Consider the following 20,593-nt stretch of genomic DNA (forward strand, 5'->3'; position numbering starts at 1 on the left):
AGCTTGGTTGGCTCTACCCTGGACAGTCCCATCTCATTGAGAGGAGCTTGGTTAGCTCTACCCTGGACAGTCCCATCTCATTGAGAGGTGCTTGGTTGGCTCTACCCTGGACAGTCCCATCTCATTGAGAGGAGCTTGGTTGGCTCTACCCTGGACAGTCCCATCTCATTGAGAGGTGCTTGGTTGGCTCTACCCTGGACAGTCCCATCTCATTGAGAGGTGCTTGGTTGGCTCTACCCTGGACAGTCCCATCTCATTGAGAGGAGCTTGGTTGGCTCTACCCTGGACAGTCCCATCTCATTGAGAGGTGCTTGGTTGGCTCTACACTGGACAGTCCCATCTCATTGAGAGGAGCTTGGTTGGCTCTACCCTGGACAGTCCCATCTCATTGAGAGGTGCTTGGGTGGTTCTACCCTGGACAGTCCCATCTCATTGAGAGGTGCTTGGGTGGTTCTACCCTGCTAGACAGTTCCGTCTCATTGAGAGGCGCTTGGGTGGTTCTACCCTGCTGGACAGTCCCATCTCATTGAGAGGTGCTTGGGTGGTTCTACCCTGCTGGACAGTTCCGTCTCATTGAGAGGTGCTTGGGTGGTTCTACCCTGCTGGACAGTTCCGTCTCATTGAGAGGTTCTTGGATGGTTCTACCCTGCTAGACAGTTCAATCCCATTGAGAGGTTCTTAGGTGGTTCTACCCTGCTGGACAGTTCCGTCTCATTGAGAGGTGTTTGGGTGATTCTACCCTGCTGGACAGTTCCGTCTCATTGAGAGGTGTTTGGGTGATTCTACCCTGCTGGACAGTTCCGTCTCATTGAGAGGTGTTTGGGTGATTCTACCCTGGACAGTCCCATCTCATTGAGAGGAGCTTGGTTGGCTCTACCCTGGACAGTCCCATCTCATTGAGAGGAGCTTGGTTGGCTCTACCCTGGACAGTCCCATCTCATTGAGAGGAGCTTGGTTAGCTCTACCCTGGACAGTCCCATCTCATTGAGAGGTGCTTGGTTGGCTCTACCCTGGACAGTCCCATCTCATTGAGAGGTGCTTGGGTGGTTCTACCCTGCTAGACAGTTCCTTCTCATTGAGAGGTGCTTGGGTGGTTCTACCCTGCTGGACAGTTCCGTCTCATTGAGAGGTTCTTGGATGGTTCTACCCTGCTAGACAGTTCAATCCCATTGAGAGGTTCTTAGGTGGTTCTACCCTGCTGGACAGTTCCGTCTCATTGAGAGGTGTTTGGGTGATTCTACCCTGCTGGACAGTTCCGTCTCATTGAGAGGTGTTTGGGTGATTCTACCCTGCTGGACAGTTCCGTCTCATTGAGAGGTGTTTGGGTGATTCTACCCTGGACAGTCCCATCTCATTGAGAGGAGCTTGGTTGGCTCTACCCTGGACAGTCCCATCTCATTGAGAGGAGCTTGGTTGGCTCTACCCTGGACAGTCCCATCTCATTGAGAGGAGCTTGGTTAGCTCTACCCTGGACAGTCCCATCTCATTGAGAGGTGCTTGGTTGGCTCTACCCTGGACAGTCCCATCTCATTGAGAGGAGCTTGGTTGGCTCTACCCTGGACAGTCCCATCTCATTGAGAGGTGCTTGGTTGGCTCTACCCTGGACAGTCCCATCTCATTGAGAGGTGCTTGGTTGGCTCTACCCTGGACAGTCCCATCTCATTGAGAGGAGCTTGGTTGGCTCTACCCTGGACAGTCCCATCTCATTGAGAGGTGCTTGGTTGGCTCTACACTGGACAGTCCCATCTCATTGAGAGGAGCTTGGTTGGCTCTACCCTGGACAGTCCCATCTCATTGAGAGGCGCTTGGTTTGCTCTACCCTGGACAGTCCCATCTCATTGAGAGGTGCTTGGTTGGCTCTACCCTGGACAGTCCCATCTCATTGAGAGGAGCTTGGTTGGCTCTACCCTGGACAGTCCCATCTCATTGAGAGGAGCTTGGTTGGCTCTACCCTGGACAGTCCCATCTCATTGAGAGGTGCTTGGGTGGTTCTACCCTGGACAGTCCCATCTCATTGAGAGGTGCTTGGGTGGTTCTACCCTGCTGGACAGTTCCGTCTCATTGAGAGGCGCTTGGTTGTCTCTACCCTGGACAGTCCCATCTCATTGAGAGGTGCTTGGTTGTCTCTACCCTGGACAGTCCCATCTCATTGAGAGGTGCTTGGGTGGTTCTACCCTGCTGGACAGTTCTGTCTCATTGAGAGGCGCGTGGGTGGTTCTACCCTGCTGGACAGTTTCGTCTCATTGAGAGGCGCTTGGGTGGTTCTACACTGCTAGACAGTTCCGTCTCATTGAGAGGTGTTTGGGTGGTTCTACCCTGCTGGACAGTTCCGTCTCATTGAGAGGTGCTTGGGTGGCTCTACCCTGCTGGACAGTTCCGTCTCATTGAGAGGTGACTGGGTGGTTCTACCCTGCTAGACAGTTCCGTCTCATTGAGAGGTGTTTGGGTGGTTCTACCCTGCTAGACAGTTCCGTCTCATTGAGAGGTGCTTGGGTGGCTCTACCCTGCTGGACAGTTCCGTCTCATTGAGAGGTGACTGGGTGGTTCTACCCTGCTGGACAGTTCAGTCTCATTGAGAGGTACTTGGGTGGTTCTACCCTGCTAGACAGTTCTGTCTCATTGAGAGGTGACTGGGTGGTTCTACCCTGCTGGACAGTTCCGTCTCATTGAGAGGTGACTGGGTGGTTCTACCCTGCTGGACAGTTCCGTCTCATTGAGAGGCGCTTGGGTGGTTCTAACCTGCTGGACAGTTCTGTCTCATTGAGAGGTGCTTGGGTGGTTCTACCCTGCTGGACAGTTCCGTCTTATTGAGAGGCGTTTGGGTGGTTCTACTGTAAATAAGACATGTTAATACATCCCCATACAGTATTCAGGAACAGTAGAGATCAAGTCAATGCATGGTTATACTGAGAGGATACCCAGACCAGCGACCCACCAGGTGTAAGAACAAAACCTCCAGCACCACTAGATGGCAGACATGGAACATAAGAACTCCTCTTGGTCAACAAACAACCAAGTGTATTTAGTGTAGCCTGTATGAAAACGGACAGGATGGGTCATTTTAAATAAGATCGTGCAGAAACCGATGGTCTTCCACCTTCATCTCAAGACTAGATTGTTAGAGGATGAAAAAGGCTCCAACTACCAAGCTGTCAAAACAGTGTTCGCTATTATCTAACAGGCTACAAGCATCCTACAACATGACCTCATTCCCTTCATCTAAACTAAGACTGTCCTATCTGCTGAGCACTTCAGATGTCAGCTTGTATTACTGTAATATATGAAACATGGTCTCTGTGCCTCTCTCTTCACAGTTCTCATTTCAGCCAGAAGATGGCAGTGGGTCCCAATCTACAAGAACAAAAATAACTTAGCTTTGTCATTGAAGAATGAATGAACCCTATGAACCAACATGAAGATACCACACCACAACAAAACTTTGACACATTATAACCATAGCCCTAGTCGGACCTTGCCAGCTGTCGTTGCAGACACAGCTCTTCTCCCCAGTAAGGTCACAGTAGCCCTGGTCGGGGCTGCCACAGTTGTTCCTGCAGTAGGGGATGTCACAGGCCTCGCCCTTCCAGTACTTCTCACACTCGCAGTACACCCGGCTGGCGATGGAGTTCCCTGTGCTGCACTTCCCATGACTGGAGCAGTTATTGGGGCACGAGTTGACCCTATAGACCCAGAATGGAGAGATGGTGAATTAGATGAGTGAAAGCATGAGACCATGGCAGGGATGGGGAAGTACATTTGGAAAGGTTATCATTTTAAATAAGAATTTGCTCTTAATTCACTTACTTGTATCAATACATTTTGAATAAAAATAAATAAATAATTGAGGAAAAACAAATAGCTGAAAGAATTATTGATTGACATAGGTGATTGACATGTATTGGGGTATGTGTTTTCAGGGAGCAGAACAGACACAGGGTGAGATACAGAGCAATGGAGAGAGAATTAAAGAGATGTGCAGACAAAATAATAGAGAAAGAGGGAAGGTAGACAGAAACAGAAGGAGGTCAAGGATCCAGGCTAATACATGGGCTTTTCAGCAACAGGGGGACTATAATGTTTACCGCTGTGACAAGAGTGTTGCTATGGCAACACCTTTATGGCCACATGGTGTGTGTCTGTGCTGGAGGCCTCGAGGCTGAGCTTGACTTATTTGAAAGCTCATCTTTCTCTTTGGCTGCTGCTTTCTGAGACAACCCAATGAATTCCTTTTCAGAATCACACACACGTATCTCCTATGTTAAGGGGTGTCATCTTCTCAGCTGTAATGCCAATTCGCAGCTACTCTTGTGACAGACATTGTAGACCCTAGTCTCCAGGGTCTACAATGTGGCCTAGAGAGTCTGAAGTTCTATGTGTGCAGTAGTGCTGAGCGATTAACCAAAATGTTGGTTATTTATTTTCAGTTTTCTAAACAACTAATTGAAAAACATAATTTCAATTATTTGAATTCCATTTCGTATTTTTTTTCTTCTGTGAGCTCAATGCGCAAATTGTAGTTTTTCTAGAGATAGATCTGCTCATGCCTGAACTGTACAATGTAGTAGGGACCCAATGTTCTTCATAGTTTAGAAGAGAAAACATGATAATTAACTACAATGACCATAATCCATTGCGTGGCTACTTGTCCTGTCTGTTTCTTTTAAGCTTACTACATAAGAGACAGCAAAATGCACGATCAAGAGAAGATACCTCGTGAAGAAACTGCTCTCAATATATCTCTCAGACCGCATAGGCAGCAGCTCTATAGAGATGAGATGATGACTAGGAATGAAATAATAAAGTAATAAAATATTACATTTGTTTTATTTGATGAAAGTGAAATAAATGATGGTAAATAAGAGATAAGCAGTAAAGGGCAGTCACTACCATGATGGAACTGTTATTTTAAATGTAAAACGTTACCTTTATTTAACGAGGCATGTCAGTTAAGACTTGTCTGCTACTGAGCCAGAGACTTCCCTATTGGTCATATATGGTATAGGTGAGGATTTTGACTGTGAATGTAGTGTGTATGGGGTTGGGGCTACTCACGAGTAGGAGATGTGGAATCCAGTCAGGTTGTAGGCAGCGTCACTGAAAAAGTGCAACAGTGCATATCCAGAGGTGGCTACCACTTCCGGAACAGTCTCATTCCCTCTCGTTTCCGGGACAATGAGACCGCTGTGGGAGAAAAAGAAAAATACATTACGCGCACGCAACGCACGCACACACACACGCTCGTTAAGCTCCAAAGCTTGCTGGATAAATGATCGCCCTTTGCTTGACTGCTGAGCTGATTTGCTGTCACCATGAAAACCCCCCCTCCCGTCCTCCCTCCTTACATCATTGGGAGAAAGTGACTCCTTCCTCTCCTCGGGATCGATCCCTCCATTGCATGGAGGATCAACCTCAGGCCTGCACTGCACAGCTCAATAAAGGTCATCAAAGAGGGAGGAGAAATCCGCTCCCCACCAGGAAGACTACAACCAGGTTCAACACAAAGACCACACAGCCAATACTGATGGACCAGGGGAGAGTCCATTTGGAAGAACCCCCAGTGGAAGGAATTACATTAGGGTCCTATTCTTCAAAGGGGGAGGGAGGGTGGCTGGGTGGGTGGGTGGGTGGGTGGGTGGGTGGAGAATACTACTTCTAATTACTTGAGAGGAGGAACACCTAAGAGCTACACTGAACTAAAATATAAACGCAACCATTTCAAAGGTTTTACTGACCATTCATATAAGAAAATCAGTGAAATCAGTGAAATAAATTCATTAGGCTCTCACGTCGGGAATATAGACATGCATCCGTTGGTCACGGACACCTTTAAAAAAGGTAAGGGCGTGGATCAGAAACCAGGAAGTATCTGGTGTGACCACCATTTGCCTCATGCAGAGCGATATCTCCTTCGCATAGTTGATCAGGTTGTTGTTCTTAGTAGCCTGTGATGTTGTCCCACTCCTCTTCAATGGCTGTACGAAGTTGATGGATATTGGCAGGAAGTGGAACACGCTGTCGTACAGGTCGATCCAGAGCATCCCAAACATGCTCAATTGGTGACATGTCTGATGAGTATGCAGGCCATGGAAGAACATTTTCAGCTTCCACAAATTGTGTAGATCCTTGCGACCATGCTGTAACATGAGATGATGGCAGTGGATGAATGGCACAACAATGGGCCTCGGGATCTCATCACGGTATCCCTGTGCATTCAAATTGCCGTCGATAAAATGCAATTGCGCTCGTTGTCCGTAGCTCATGCCTGCCTATACAGTAACCCAACCGCTACCATGGGCACTCTGTTGACAACGTTTACACCAGAAAACCGCTCGCCCACACTACGCCATGCACACTATCTGCTATCTGCCCAGTACGGTTGATACCAGCATTCATCTGTGATGAGCAGACTTCTCCAGCGTCCCAGTGGCCATCGAAGGTGAGCATTTGCCCACTGAAGTCGGTGAGGACGACAAACATTCAAATGAGCTTCCCCGGTTATTGCAGAAATTCTTTGGTTGTGCAAACCCACAGTTTCATCAGCTGTCCAAACCCACAGTTTCATCAGTTGTCCAGGTGGCTGGTTTCAGACAATCCCGCAGGTGAAGAGGCCGGATGTGGAGGTCTTGGGCTGGCGTGGTTACATGTGGTCCGAGGTTGAGGCCGGTTGGATGTACTGCCAGATTCTCTAAAATGACGTTGAAGGTGGCTTATGGTAGAGAAATTAACATTTAATTCTCTGGTATCAGCTCTGGTGGACATTCCTCCATTCAGCATGCCAATTGCACACTCACTCAAAACTTGAGACATCTGTGGAATTGTGTTGTGTGAAAACTGCACATTTTAGATTGGCCTTTTATTGTCCCCAGCACAAGGTGCACCTGTGTAATTATCATGCTGTTTAAATCAGCTTCTTGATATGCTACACCTATCAGGAGGATGGATTATCTTGGCAAAGATGAAATGCTCACAAACAGGGATGTTAAATCTGTGCACATTTGAAAGAAATAAGCTTTTTGTCCATATGGAACATTTCTGGAATGTTTTATTTCAGCTCATGAAACATCGGACCAACACTTTACATGTTGCGTTCATATTTTATATTAATCCATTGATTCGTGGATAACACCCACTCGTTACCTATAATGGAAAGAGAGAGAACAATTCCTCTTCAGCTAGCCAGTATTCTGAATCATCACTGTGTGGATTCTATTTAGTGGCATGTGATCCGCCCAGCTAGGTTTGAGGTATACAGTATTTGGTGTTCGTGCATGCACAGTTGACTGCATACTAGAGAGTACACACGTATGTACATGCATACAGCATGATGACCTCACCTGAATACTGCAACCAGAGGTGCATAGATGGAGTCTCCATCGTAGATGTACATGTGGTCCCAGCTACATTCCGTGGCAAAATGGTTAAAGCGCAACCTGAGCACAGCGTTTGGGCTGGGGGACAGAACATAGACCATGGTTTAAAATGGGTAGCTATTGGGCTGCAGGAGTAACTACAACACTGCCCATGATGACCAGGAGTCTTTACATTTGGCAAAGAGTTTAACACGAAGACTGCTGAACAATAACAAATCAGTCTAAGAATGAATACATACTGTACAGAATATAGATAGAAGAGGGTATGAACAGAGATAGGAGGGAGGAGAGGAAAGAGAGCAAGAGCTACTTACTAGCCCTCGATCAGCCAGGTGCACTTAGTCTTGTACTTGTAGTTGATAGGTCCATCTGTGAGGGAACCTGATGGCTCTGTTAACCTGGCAAAGAGTGAAAAGCAACAATTAAAACATGGGGAAAGATAGATGGGGGAGGGTATAGGGTATAGCAGTGTTTCCCCTATATTAATTTAGCAGCGGTGGCCCACCACTGCTAAATATTTGCAACCACTCCAAAAATGTTAATATGCTGATGTGCTTTTAAACACCTATACCAGTATAAATCCACTTTTTCAAGCTAAAAGACGATGGCCAGAGCTTACCAACAATTTTGCACAACAATATTAGTCAATAAGTTATCATTTTAGTCAAAGTATGAAGTATTTGTGCTTCAAGTGACAAATTTGAATGTGTGACTTTGGGTGTTTTCGTGAGTCTTACGTGTCTTTTCCTATGACATGACACGCCAATTCTTTTCAGCCTACATTTTGTTTCAGGGCTGGGTTTTATTTCAATGTTAACACCCACCAGCATGGCAATGTTTATTAAGCAGTAACAACTGCTGGAACTTCTTCCTATTTGCGAGTCGTCTGAGAGCCAAACAGCTTTTCTCTGTAGCCTACACTTGGGATTCCACTAGATAAAACAGCCAGATATTGTCAAAATTGGCTATATATCGTACAAATTCCTGAAAACAAAAATGAGCTTTGATCTTACTTTAAGGTTAAGGTTAGGCCAGCATTTCCCAAACACGGTCCTCAAAGCTTGATGATTAGTTAATTATTTCAATCAGCGTGTAGCGTGTGTAGTGCTAGGGCAAAAACCAAAACGTGCACTTCTTGGGGTCCCATTGACAGAGTTTGAGAAACACTGGGTTAGGCTAAGGTTAGCAGTCTGGTTAGGCTACGGTTAGCAGTCTGGTTAGGCTCAGGTTAGCAGTCTGGTTAGGCTAAATGTGAGAGTCAGGTTTAAAATCAGATTTTAAGAGAAAGTAGAAATAGACCGGGTTTATTACTTTGTGGCTGTGTTAATTAGTTACCACCCTACACTTGGGCACCTTTTTATTTTTGTATTTTTTATTTCACCTTTATTTAACCAGGTAGGCTAGTTGAGAACAAGTTCTCATTTGCAACTGCGACCTGGCCAAGATAAAGCATAGCAGTGTGAACAGACAACACAGAGTTACACATGGAGTAAACAATTAACAAGTCAATAACACAGTAGAAAAAAAAGGGGAGTCTATATACATTGTGTGCAAAAGGCATGAGGAGGTAGGCGAATAATTACAAATGATCAGATGATCATGTACAGGTAGAGATATTGGTGTGCAAAAGAGCAGAAAAGTAAATAAATAAAAACTGTGGGGATGAGGTAGGTGAAAATGGGTGGGCTATTTACCAATAGACTATGTACAGCTGCAGCGATCGGTTAGCTGCTCAGATAGCAGATGTTTGAAGTTGGTGAGGGAGATAAAAAAAAGTCTCCAACTTCAGCGATTTTTGCAATTCGTTCCAGTCACAGGCAGCAAAGTACTGGAACGAAAGGCGGCCAAATGAGATGTTGGCTTTAGGGATGATCAGTGAGATACACCTGCTGGAGCGCGTGCTACGGATGGGTGTTGCCATCGTGACCAGTGAACTGAGATAAGGCGGAGCTTTACCTAGCATGGACTTGTAGATGACCTGGAGCCAGTGGGTCTGGCGACGAATATGTAGCGAGGGCCAGCCGACTAGAGCATACAAGTCGCAGTGGTGGGTGGTATAAGGTGCTTTAGTGACAAAGCGGATGGCACTGTGATAAACTGCATCCAGTTTGCTGAGTAGAGTAGAGTATAATTTACTATAGAGTAAATTAAAATAGGGGGGAAGTGTTTTTGCAATCCCAATCTATTTGTCAAGTTTCACTTATTTTTGAGCTAGTCTGCATAAAAATAAAATGTGACAATTTTATAAAAATTGTAAAATTGCGTGGTATGATTGCATTTTAGAACCCCGCTCCCCGCGTCACCCCAAGATGAATGGTTTTGACCACTACGTTTTAGGCAAATTAGTTTTGCACGGCCTGATGCAGGGTTTGCTCATTTTCAACCATTCCATTGATCCTAAATAGAAATCTCCACCCTCACAGGACACCTTGCCATGCAAAAAAAACATGCACATTAATTTAATAAAACACTACAACCCAATCACTAGTTAGGCCATCCATACAACCAGAAGTTATATTATTTATTTTTCTATGGCGGATTCGCGGCTGCAATTTAGACAACACTATTATAACACTATGCCAACTATTACTTTACTACATTCCTAATTAAAATAATGTACTTTTTACTCCACACATTTTCCTGACACCCAAAAGTACTCGTTACATTTTGACATGAAAACGGTCAAAATCACGCACTTATCAAGAGAACATCCCTGGTCATCTCTACTGCCTCTGATCTGGCGGACTCACGAAACACAAATGCTTCGTTTTTAAATGATGTCTGCGTGAGTGTCGGAGTGTGCCACTGGCTATCCGTAAAAAAAAAAAAAAGAAAATTGTCCCGTCTGGTTTGCTTAATATACGGAATTTGAAATGGTTTATACTTGTACTTTTGATACTTCAGTACATTTTAAAAGTTCCATTTACTTTTGATACTTAAGTACATTTAAAACCAAATACCTTTAGACTTTTACACACAGTATTTTACTGGGTGACTTTTACTTGAGTCATTTTCTATGAAGTTATCTTTACATTTACTCAGGTATGACAATTGAGTACTTTTTCACCCACTGTCAAATGGCAAGAGTCAGACAACGTCAACAACTGGTATAGGCTTAGCTGAGACTCATTTCTTGACAGGTAGGTTGCTAGTCTTTTTCTGAAATAATTATTATGACAGTCTTAATTATTATAGTAGTCTGAAATGGTGCTGACATAACCATAGCTAGCTAATTAAAGTTATCATGCTAGCTAGTTACACTGACACCTGTCAGTCAGTGGCCAAAATGTTGTTATTTCTCTACTACACCACAATGTTCCCACTCCCAATTCCTGAATATGTATTAGCAGCATGCGTCAGTCTTTGAGCAGGTGCTTCTACACCTGCATTGCTTGCTGTTTGGGGTTTTAGGCTGGGTTTCTGTACAGCATTTTGAGATATCAGCTGATGTACGAAGGGCTATATAAATAAATTTGATTTGATTTGGAACCTAAACGTGAATTTCCGCTCTAGGACAGGAATTACTCGAAATAGGTGCGGCAACTTCCTCTGAGGCGGGGCTTTAAATGGACAGTGCGAGATTTTGTGAATTAAGCCTTTTTTCTACTTACCCATATAGTCAGATGAACTCATCGATACCATTTTATGTCTCTGCATGCAGTATGTAGGAAGTTGCTAACTAGCGTTAGAGTAAACGCTTACTAGCGTTAGCCCAACGACTGGAAGTGTATGGGAACAGTATGCATGTTGTTCGCATAGACTTTCAGTCATTACGCTAACGCGAGTTAGCAATGGCTTGCATATGAGCACATCGCCGTGATTCAGCTACTGTACATTTCCTGTCAAATAGTATTGTCTGAGGTGTGGCAGGAAGGCTTCCTGTCACAGGAAATGTACAGTAGCTGAATCACGGTGATGTGAGCGTTGGGTCAATAACCGAAAGGTCGCTGGTTCGAATCCCGAGCCGACTAGGTGAAAAACCTATCGCTGTGCCCTTGAGCATTCAACCCTAATTGCTCCTGTAAGTTGATCTGGATAAGAACACCTGATAAATTATGTAAATGTGTTTAGGGGTGTGTGTGTGTGTGTGTGTGTGTGTGTGTGTGTGTGTGTGTGTGTGTGTGTGTGTGTGTGTGTGTGTGTGTGTGTGTGTGTGTGTGTGTGTGTGTGTGTGTGTGTGTGTGTGTGTGTGTGTGTGTGCGGGTGAGCGAGAGCGTCTGTTTGTGTGTGCATTGGCGTTCTCTAAATGTGGCCACATTGACAGCCTTCCTCATCTCAAATGGGGAATTGAGGGACAGATATGTGTCTGCTTTAAGGGGTCCTTAACTGAAAAAGAATCCCAACGTCCATCTCAACCAATTACACTGAAACCACAAGTGTTATAGGAAATCATTAGCTCTCCCATTCAGAAAGCATCGGTCTTGTTTACTGGACAACACCTCCATCTACAGCCACACAGAGACTATTAGACCATGCTATTCTCTGGTCACCCTGACGTAATGGGACAAAATGGAAGACTACTGAAGGAGAGCCATGAGCTGATGTCTTCAGGATATTGACATGGGGTAAACAAAGCACAAGTCACCATTATCTGATATATTATTGTCACTGCTGGGAGTCTGGGACACTGTGGTCACACTGGCAACCAGCCACATCACTTCCTGGTATCAGCCTTGACAACAAACCCTCCAACAACACTGTATCTGTGTCTGTGTGTGTGTTTTACTATCCTTGTAGGGACCAGAAGTAAAACAAGGAACATTTTGCTGGTCCCCACAAGGAAGAAGGCTATTTTAAGTGTAGGTCTTAGGGTTAGAATTAGGGTTTTGGGATTAAGGTCAAGTTTAGGGCTAGGTTAAGGGTTAGGGTAAATAGGATTTTGAATGAGAATCAATTGTTTGGTCACTTCAAGGAGAGTAAAACAAACATATCTGTGTGCGTGTGTGACGGGGGGGCAGCGACTGTCTCTTAGTCACACATCAGCAGTGACCTTATGCCACGTGTCATGTAGATGACAACAATGACCTTTCAACAACCTTAATGCACAGAAGAATGCATTAAGAGAAGTGCTCTGGAATCATGCAGGGCATGGATAGGCAACTCCAGTCCTCTGTGGCCTGATTGGTGTCTCTTATGCCCAGGGCAACAGCGAACACACCTGACTCCAATAATCAACTAATCTTGATCTTCCGTTTAAAATGCAATTAGTTTAATTAGCCGTGTTTGCTAGGGATGGGGGAAAGGTATGACACCACTCCGGCCCACGAGGAGTTGCCCATCCCTGATGCAGAGAGTACATTCAGCATGGAACCAAGTCAACCAACTCACTACCAAGTGGAACTAAGTGACAGATGGGAATATAACACGGAATTGACTTATTATTATTAATAATACATCATTTTTAGAGGCATCTCCAGGGAATTAAAAGGAGGGAGAGTCAGACAGACAGAGAGTCAGGTAGACCCAGACAGACAGAGAGAGAGTCAGAGACAGTCAGACAGAGAGAGAGTCAGGTAGACCCAGACAGACAGAGAGAATGTCAGAGACAGTCAGACAGAGAGTCAGACAGAGAGACAGAGTGAGTCAAACAGAGAGAGTCAGACAGAAAGACAGAGACAGACCGAGAGAGAGTCAGACAGAAAGACAGAGAGAGGGTCAGACAGAGAGACAGACTACACTAGCAAAAACCCAAACTAAGCTGCATTGCGTTGCGTTGCTTTGCGTGTCTGAGCTGGGAGCTAAGTGCTGATTACAGACAGTATAACCCATCTGGCATTCAGGACAACCAGGTCAGGGCCTGTGGCAGGGATAGGCAGGGGAACACACACACACACACACACACAGAGAAAGAGAGACAGACAGACACAAAGACAGACAGACACAAAGACACTATGCACAGGCTGTCTGAGCCAGGCCAAGACAAACAACGCTACATTACACCACTCATGACCAGAGTTGGATCAGGACCCTAGAGGGCCGAACGTGATGCCTCCATGTGATTAAAACAGACAGATTGCAGCCCAACCTGACTCCTAGGAGGCATGCTTCCAAATACCACCAATATAGAAGGGGAACCGGGTTGGCTACATCCGGTGCAGGAAAACATGAACATGGCCATGTGAGTGAGTCACCAGGTTATGTTTGCGTCTCTCTCTCGTTCTTGCTCTCTTTCACTCTCGTTATTCTCTCTCTCTCTCTCTTTCTCTCTCGTTATTCTCTCTCTCTCTCTCTCTCTCTCTCTCTCTCTCTCTCTCTCTCTCTCTCTCTCTCTCTCTCTCTCTCTCTCTCTCTCTCTCTCTCTCTCTCTCTCTCTCTCTCTCTCTCTCTCTCTCTCTCTCTCTCTCTCTCTCTCTCTCTCTCTCTCTCTCTCTCTCTCTCTCTCTCTCTCTCTCTCTCTCTCTCTCTCTCTCTCTCTCTCTCTCTCTCTCTCTCTCTCTCTCTCTCTCTCTCTCTCTCTCTCTCTCTCTCTCTCTCTCTCTCTCTCTCTCTCTCTCTCTCTCTCTCTCTCTCATTAATCCCAGGGATTGGAATATAAATATTCATCTGAAAGGCAAGAGCTCAGATTGTCGTACGACACAGCTCTTACCCATTCAAGCGGACTACAACCAACAAGCTCATATTTTCAGATGAAAATCTTATCCGATTGGTCCAATGTCAGTCTGTGGGAAAGAGATATTGTGTAGGTGTGTGTTTTCTACTCGGAGCCTGGGAGGAATATATTACTGACCACCTGCAGCCATGCCGGAGACATCAAAAGGTCCAATACATCCTGTCTTCCATGCAGGATACAGACTGTGACGAGTAGAATGACAAATCTAACAGTAAATGAATAGGCCTGTGTTCTTTCCTGCAGTGTTAAACCTGGACAAGCACATGGACGGTTTCATCCATCATTTCATAAAGAGCCTTTGAAGGACCGTCTTTTTAGACTTCCGCGATGCGCCAGTCTGACCACATATCGCCAAGAGTGGTCTGAACCCTGTGAGCATCAAACGCTACTAGAAGTAGACTCGGGCCTCAACTGTGGGCGGAGCGTGCAGGTCCATTCGTTTATTTTGCCAACCCTTAGAAAACCAGAGCCACTCAAAATGCACACGCAAAACTGCATGACACCGTGAACAGCGAGATGCACAGTGAGGTAGCTTTAGAAGACTAGGCCAGCAGCACACTGTTTAGCAGGGTCCAGTATGACCAACATCATCCCACTGGGCAGAAACTGGTTGAAGCAACGCCATTTTCTTTCACCAAAAAATGTAATGTGATGACTTTGAATCAACGTGGACAACTGATTGAAATTGAAAGTCAATGTAAGAGAATTTCCTACTTTTTTCACCCAATGTTCAATCCAAATCCAGTGACATGACATTTGTTGTTGAATTCACGCTAGTTGACAACTCAACCAACATTTGAATCAAAATCAGACATTGGAATGACGTCTGTTCCCAGTGAGACAGCACTCTCGCTCTCCCATCCAACACAGGGAGACGAGCTTTAAACAAATTGCTCCTGCTCCTCTTTTGGAATTCCACAAGAGCAGACGCAGTAAAAGGCAGACAGGAGGGGAGGTATGGAAGGCGAGTAAACCGTTTTCAAATATTCATCTCCTCTGAGTGAATAATTGATCATGTGTAGCAGACAGATGTACAGTGGCCGGAGCGGTGAATCCCTTGACACGTAAGACTAGTCTCTCTCTCTCTCTCTCTATGTATGTGTCTCTCTCTATGTATGTGTGTGTGTCTCTCTCTATGTGTGTGTGTGTGTCTCTCTATGTGTGTGTGTGTGTGTGTCTCTCTCTATGTGTGTGTGTGTGTGTCTCTCTCTCTCTATGTGTGTGTGTGTCTCTCTCTCTATGTGTGTGTGTGTGTCTCTCTCTCTATGTGTGTGTGTGTGTCTCTCTCTCTATGTGTGTGTGTGTGTCTCTCTCTCTATGTGTGTGTGTGTGTCTCTCTCTCTATGTGTGTGTGTGTGTGTGTGTGTGTGTGTGTCTCTCTCTGTGTGTGTGTGTGTGTGTGTGTCTCTCTGTGTGTGTGTGTGTGTGTCTCTCTATGTGTGTGTGTGTGTGTGTGTGTGTGTCTCTCTATGTGTGTGTGTCTCTGTGTGTGTGTGTGTGTGTCTCTCTATGTGTGTGTGTGTGTGTGTGTGTGTCTCTCTCTCTCTCTCTCTCTCTCTCTCTCCTGCATGTATTGCAGAAGAGGACAGGGAAGGACAAGACATTGTCTATCATAGCCCTCTAAAATAGTGAAACCCCAGCAATTACAGTGGGGCAAAAAGGTATTTAATCAGCCACCAATTGTGCAAGTTCCCCCACTTAAAAAGATGAGAGGACTGTAATTTTCATCATAGGTACACTTCAACTATGAAAGACAAAATGAGGAAAAAAATCCAGAAAATCCAGAAAATGTATTTGCAAATTATGGTGGAAAATAAGTATTTGGTCAATAACAAAAGTTTATCTCAATACTTTGTTATATACCCTTTGTTGACAGAGGTCAAACGTTTTCTGTATGTCTTCACAAGGTTTTCACACACTGTTGTTGGTATTTTGGCCCATTCCTCCATGCAGATCTCCTCTAGAGCAGTGATGTTTTGGGGCTGTTGCTGGACAACACGGACCTTCAACTCCCTCCAAATATTTTCTATGGGGTTGAGATCTGGAGACTGGCTAGGCCACTCCAGGACCTTGAAATGCTTCTTACGAAGCCACTCCTTCGTTGCCCGGGCGGTGTGTTTGGGATCATTGTCATGCTGAAAGACCCAGCCACGTTTCATATTCAATGCCCTTGCTGATGGAAGGAGGTTTTCACTCAAAATCTCACGATACATGGCCCCATTCATTCTTTCCTTTACACGGATCAGTCATCCTGGTCCCTTTGCAGAAAAACAGCCCCAAAGCATGATGTTTCCACCCCCATGCTTCACAGTAGGTATGGTGTTCTTTGGATGCAACTCAGCATTCTTTGTCCTCCAAACACGACGAGTTAAGTTTTTACCAAAAATGTATATTTTGGTTTCATCTGACCATATGACATTCTCCCAATCTTCTTCTGGATCATCCAAATGCTCTCTAGCAAACTTCAGACGGGCCTGGGCATGTACTGTCTTAAGCAGGGGGACACGTCTCGCACTGCAGGATTTGAGTCCCTGGCGGCGTAGTGTGTTACTAATGGTAGGCTTTGTTACTTTGGTCCCAGCTCTCTGCAGGTCATTCACTAGGTCCCCCCGTGTGGTTCTGGGATTTTTGCTCACCATTCTTATGATCATTTTGACCCCCCGGGGTGAGATCTTGTGTGGAGCCCAAGATCGAGGGATTGTTTGTAGGTGACCAAATACTTATTTTCCACCATAATTTGCGTATAAATTCATTAAAAATCCTACAATGTGATTTTCTGGATTTTATTTTTCTCATTTTGTCTGTCATAGTTGAAGTGTACCTATGATGAAAATTACAGGCCTGTCTCATCTTTTTAAGTGGGAGAACTTGCACAATTGGTGGCTGACTAAATACTTTTAGTCCCACTGTACATATGCTGATCTATCTGACCTCTAGTCAACACAACTCTAGTCCAATATGAAAGGCACTGTTCGTTGGAGAAAAGCATCCTGCAGAAGGACTATCCTGGTTCCTCCTACAACATCCTGTGACCTCACCGTTCTTTCACACCCAACTCTCTGCTCTCTGCTCTCGCTGAGTCAGACTGCCTTCTCTCCTACTTTCCTAACTGAACAAACTTAGCAATGTTTTCATGATGAGCAGATTTCCATCTACAGTACTCATCCTCTGCTACAACCAACATACAGCTGGAAGTAAAGGAGTCTGAGCAGTCTCATGTTTCTTCTCTCGTGGGCTGTGTTCAGGGTCCTGAGCACTCCTGTCCCTCTCAAAGAGCTCTCACTGACCTGACTGTCTGCTAGGAGCAGATCAAAGCCTTGCTCCCACTCTGCACAAGGGCTCTCAATCAAATTCAATGAGTCGAGAGAGACTGCATGGGAGAAGAGGAGAGAAGTGGTGAACAGGACCAGTCAGATAACCTCCTTCCTACAGCCAGGTGCTAGAGTGTAAGGGTATCAGAGAGAGACCCCTGAATGCTGATACAATCTAGACCTAGTCTGATCAGATGGAGGAAGTGCAGGTCCACAGTCCAGTTTCAAGTGAGGAAAATATACAGAGAATAAAGTGTCAAATGAGACTATGTGGGAGGTTTTTGTTCTTTTGATTTCTGCAAGCAGTAACTGGAGAGATTTACTATATGGAAAAACAGGAGCAACCATTCCTTAGATGAATTAAATTCTTAAAATTTCTCTGTAAACAATGAATACAGAGAACTGATAGGCAGATGCACATAGTTACATATTTGGTGACTCTGCAATCATCATGAGGTGTCAATAAAGCACACAGTCATGTGACCCTCTGTTGTTCGACCAATAACAACACTCCAAACTCAGGATAACAGAAAATGCGTTCTTCAACATAAAGAGAGGGCCCAAGATTGTGAAAACATTCACACAAAGCACAAGGGTAAGTATAAGCATGCACACACACACACACAAACACAGCTCTAGCATAGTGGACAAAGAGCTTAGTGACAGTTCCCAGTCAGCTGACAGTGACCTCATCTCTCAAGTGTTACACAATGTCCTCAATACAGTGTTAAAGACAACTGTTTTCTTTGGGGACAGAGCAGGACCACTCCCTCACTGTAGCGTAGCCTTTAAAGAGATGTGGTACTGTAGCTGCATACGACGCACACAAAACACCCATCTCCCCCAGGCTATTGCATCCCTGCGAATAGACAATGATAAATGAATCATTTACCCAATGGGTGACTGCTGCCTTGTTCCCTCATACACACAGGTACAGGCGCAGTGGTCCTTTGGCTATCTGCTAGTGGGGGATGGACAGAACTGTTATCACGCTCCCGCTGACAGGGACAATGTGTGTGTACATACTGTATGATAAATCAGCATTGTAAGGGGGTGAAGATTGAGGGAGAATATTATCATAATCACTGCATGATTTTGAGTGTGTGCGCGAGTGTGTGAGCATGTGTGTGTGTGTGTCTCTCAGAGTGAAAACAATGGGGAGAAGAATAACCCGGTGTAAATAACCTTGACCATCCTTTATTAGGAATAAAAATCATGAAGGATAGAGTAAATGGAACTGTAAGAAAAGAGATTGATGTTTGTACGTCTCCAACACCTCTTCACGGTCCAGCAGCGTCACACCAGCAATTCATTCATCGGCAGACCCCGGGAACAGAAATCACATCGCTTTTACATTCTTTTCTAAAATAAGGTCAGGCTAAAGTTAATAGAATCGTATCTAACCAGCCCCTCCATACACCCTCTGCCTGAACCAATACCCTTGTATGTCAGTGTGAAATCTCAGAGAAACCCAATTGAGTGTTGTGGAAAGCATGAAGCACATGATGCAGTCAAACAGAGGTACTGCATTTCGTCAAATGAAAGCTTGTGAATATTCAAAACAAGTTTATGGTATAAAAAAAGAAAGACAGGCTGCTGAATGGTCACAGATCTGCAGGAAAATATAGTATGTCTAGAGCAGATGAATAATCTTCACAACATTACATTTCTAATTTTCGTCGGTACATTTTGAAGTGGCAGAGATCTCAATAAACAAAACAATCAATTGACACAAGGAAAGAAACCGCGGGAACAAGTGGCACGTGCTTCTCCAGCAACCACGAGAGTACGCGCATGTACAGAACGCGCGTGTGAACGAGCGGAGCTCTGAAAAGCCGTAACCAATACATCAAAGTTGACACTCAAAATAAATTCACCACATACTGAAGGAATATAGACTGGAGTTACGCAGATAACTCAGCGACATCATAGCAATATGGATAGCAATGATCTGCGTTTATACAACGTTCAAATCTCAAGAAAAACAGGGGCAAGTCTTAGCCAAATGAATTTGAGCATTCGAGGGAGCAGGGCTTGAACATGAGCGGGAATGTGATGAGCACAGGCATGCCTGTCGCCATCACGCACACACACACATACACGTATAAACATGAAAAAGGTGTTTGATACACATGAGAACACAATGACTTCTCTTCTGAGCTTCCAGCCTCTAAGACGTTGCAGTGTTATTCATATATTCACAATATAAAAATAGCCCTCCCTGCATTTCCTCTGAAGAACACCATTCCTGGACACTAGTGTGAAATACTGTACTTGCTCACAGAGAAAACAAGTTCCTTGTAAAAGCAGGTGATTAGTGAATCTTATCTCATCGCCAGAGGTTTTTCTGTGGGACTTTCTAGAATGTCACGCATGACACTAAAACCAGGGTTCTCAGAAATCGTATGATCAAATAGCTATCTGAATCTATGGGTTCCTAGACAGTGTGCTTTTCCGAAAACACCTCCATCACTCTCTTATAAGAACATATGAGTGTTCAGCTGAACAAGTTCACATCCTCCTCCATTCTGGCAACATCACTACACCCACAAGCCTCTGATTCAATGATAGCTGACATCAGATTTCCACAGCAAACTTCAAACCTTCACCTGTGTAAAGTGGATAAAAACTAACTGCAACCCTATATAGCCTCTGCTCAGGTGGAAATATGGCATGTGGGGTACCACCACCCAAATCAGAGTAGCCCTCTCTTATCTGGACAGTGAAATCTAAACTAAGCACCAGACAATCACAGGCTTTCCAGGACCCCGTAAATCCCATCTGATCCAGTGTGTGAAGGGTTGGTGTCAGCGGTGGGATCCATGGCTGACAGGGATGAGATGAGGCTCATCCCACAGGCCTCACTTTCCTCATTAATATTACCAATATGTCCAACTGCCAGAGAAAAGAACAAGACTGAGATGCTGCTGAATCCAATTACCAACAAAGTGAAAAACATTCAGAAGAAGTGGAAGTAGAATACAGCTTGAGAATAGAAAACTAAAACCGAAAGCTTTGCAGTGGTGATTAGTGGGTAAAATTCCTCAGTGGCAGAGTGGTTCAGACTGTGCATGAGACAACAAATATGTTTATAGTGATATACTGTATAGTCACAACACGGCAAATAGGTTGTAAATGAACTGAAAGCCAAATTAGGCTAATGCGTGCCTGCTTTTTTTTTCTTGTGTGTGTGTGTGTGTGTGTGTGTGTGCGTGCATGTGTGTGTTTGCATTGGTGTGAGTGAGACAGAGCCCACCAGACTTTAAATGCTGCTCTACCAATTCACTGATGATGCAGGCGTG

The 20,593-nt window shown here is 44.9% G+C and overlaps 1 protein-coding gene across 4 annotated transcripts in view; it reads right to left on the minus strand.

The window, feature by feature from the left end:
- LOC118369810 (attractin-like protein 1) overlaps positions 1–20,593 on the minus strand; it is a 371,022-nt gene that overhangs the window by 318,774 nt on the left and 31,655 nt on the right. For all 4 annotated transcript variants that reach the window (XM_052498667.1, XM_052498665.1, XM_052498666.1 and 1 more), the window contains exons 2-5: positions 7,685–7,768; positions 7,335–7,448; positions 5,053–5,181; positions 3,472–3,680 (exon numbers count right to left, since the gene is read on the minus strand). In XM_052498667.1, coding sequence (XP_052354627.1) covers positions 3,472–3,680; positions 5,053–5,181; positions 7,335–7,448; positions 7,685–7,768 — 536 coding nt within the window. The remainder of the gene's footprint in view (positions 1–3,471; positions 3,681–5,052; positions 5,182–7,334; positions 7,449–7,684; positions 7,769–20,593) is intronic.

This window comes from Oncorhynchus keta, chromosome 36 (assembly GCF_023373465.1).
Source record: "Oncorhynchus keta strain PuntledgeMale-10-30-2019 chromosome 36, Oket_V2, whole genome shotgun sequence".
Lineage (NCBI taxonomy): Eukaryota > Metazoa > Chordata > Actinopteri > Salmoniformes > Salmonidae > Oncorhynchus > Oncorhynchus keta.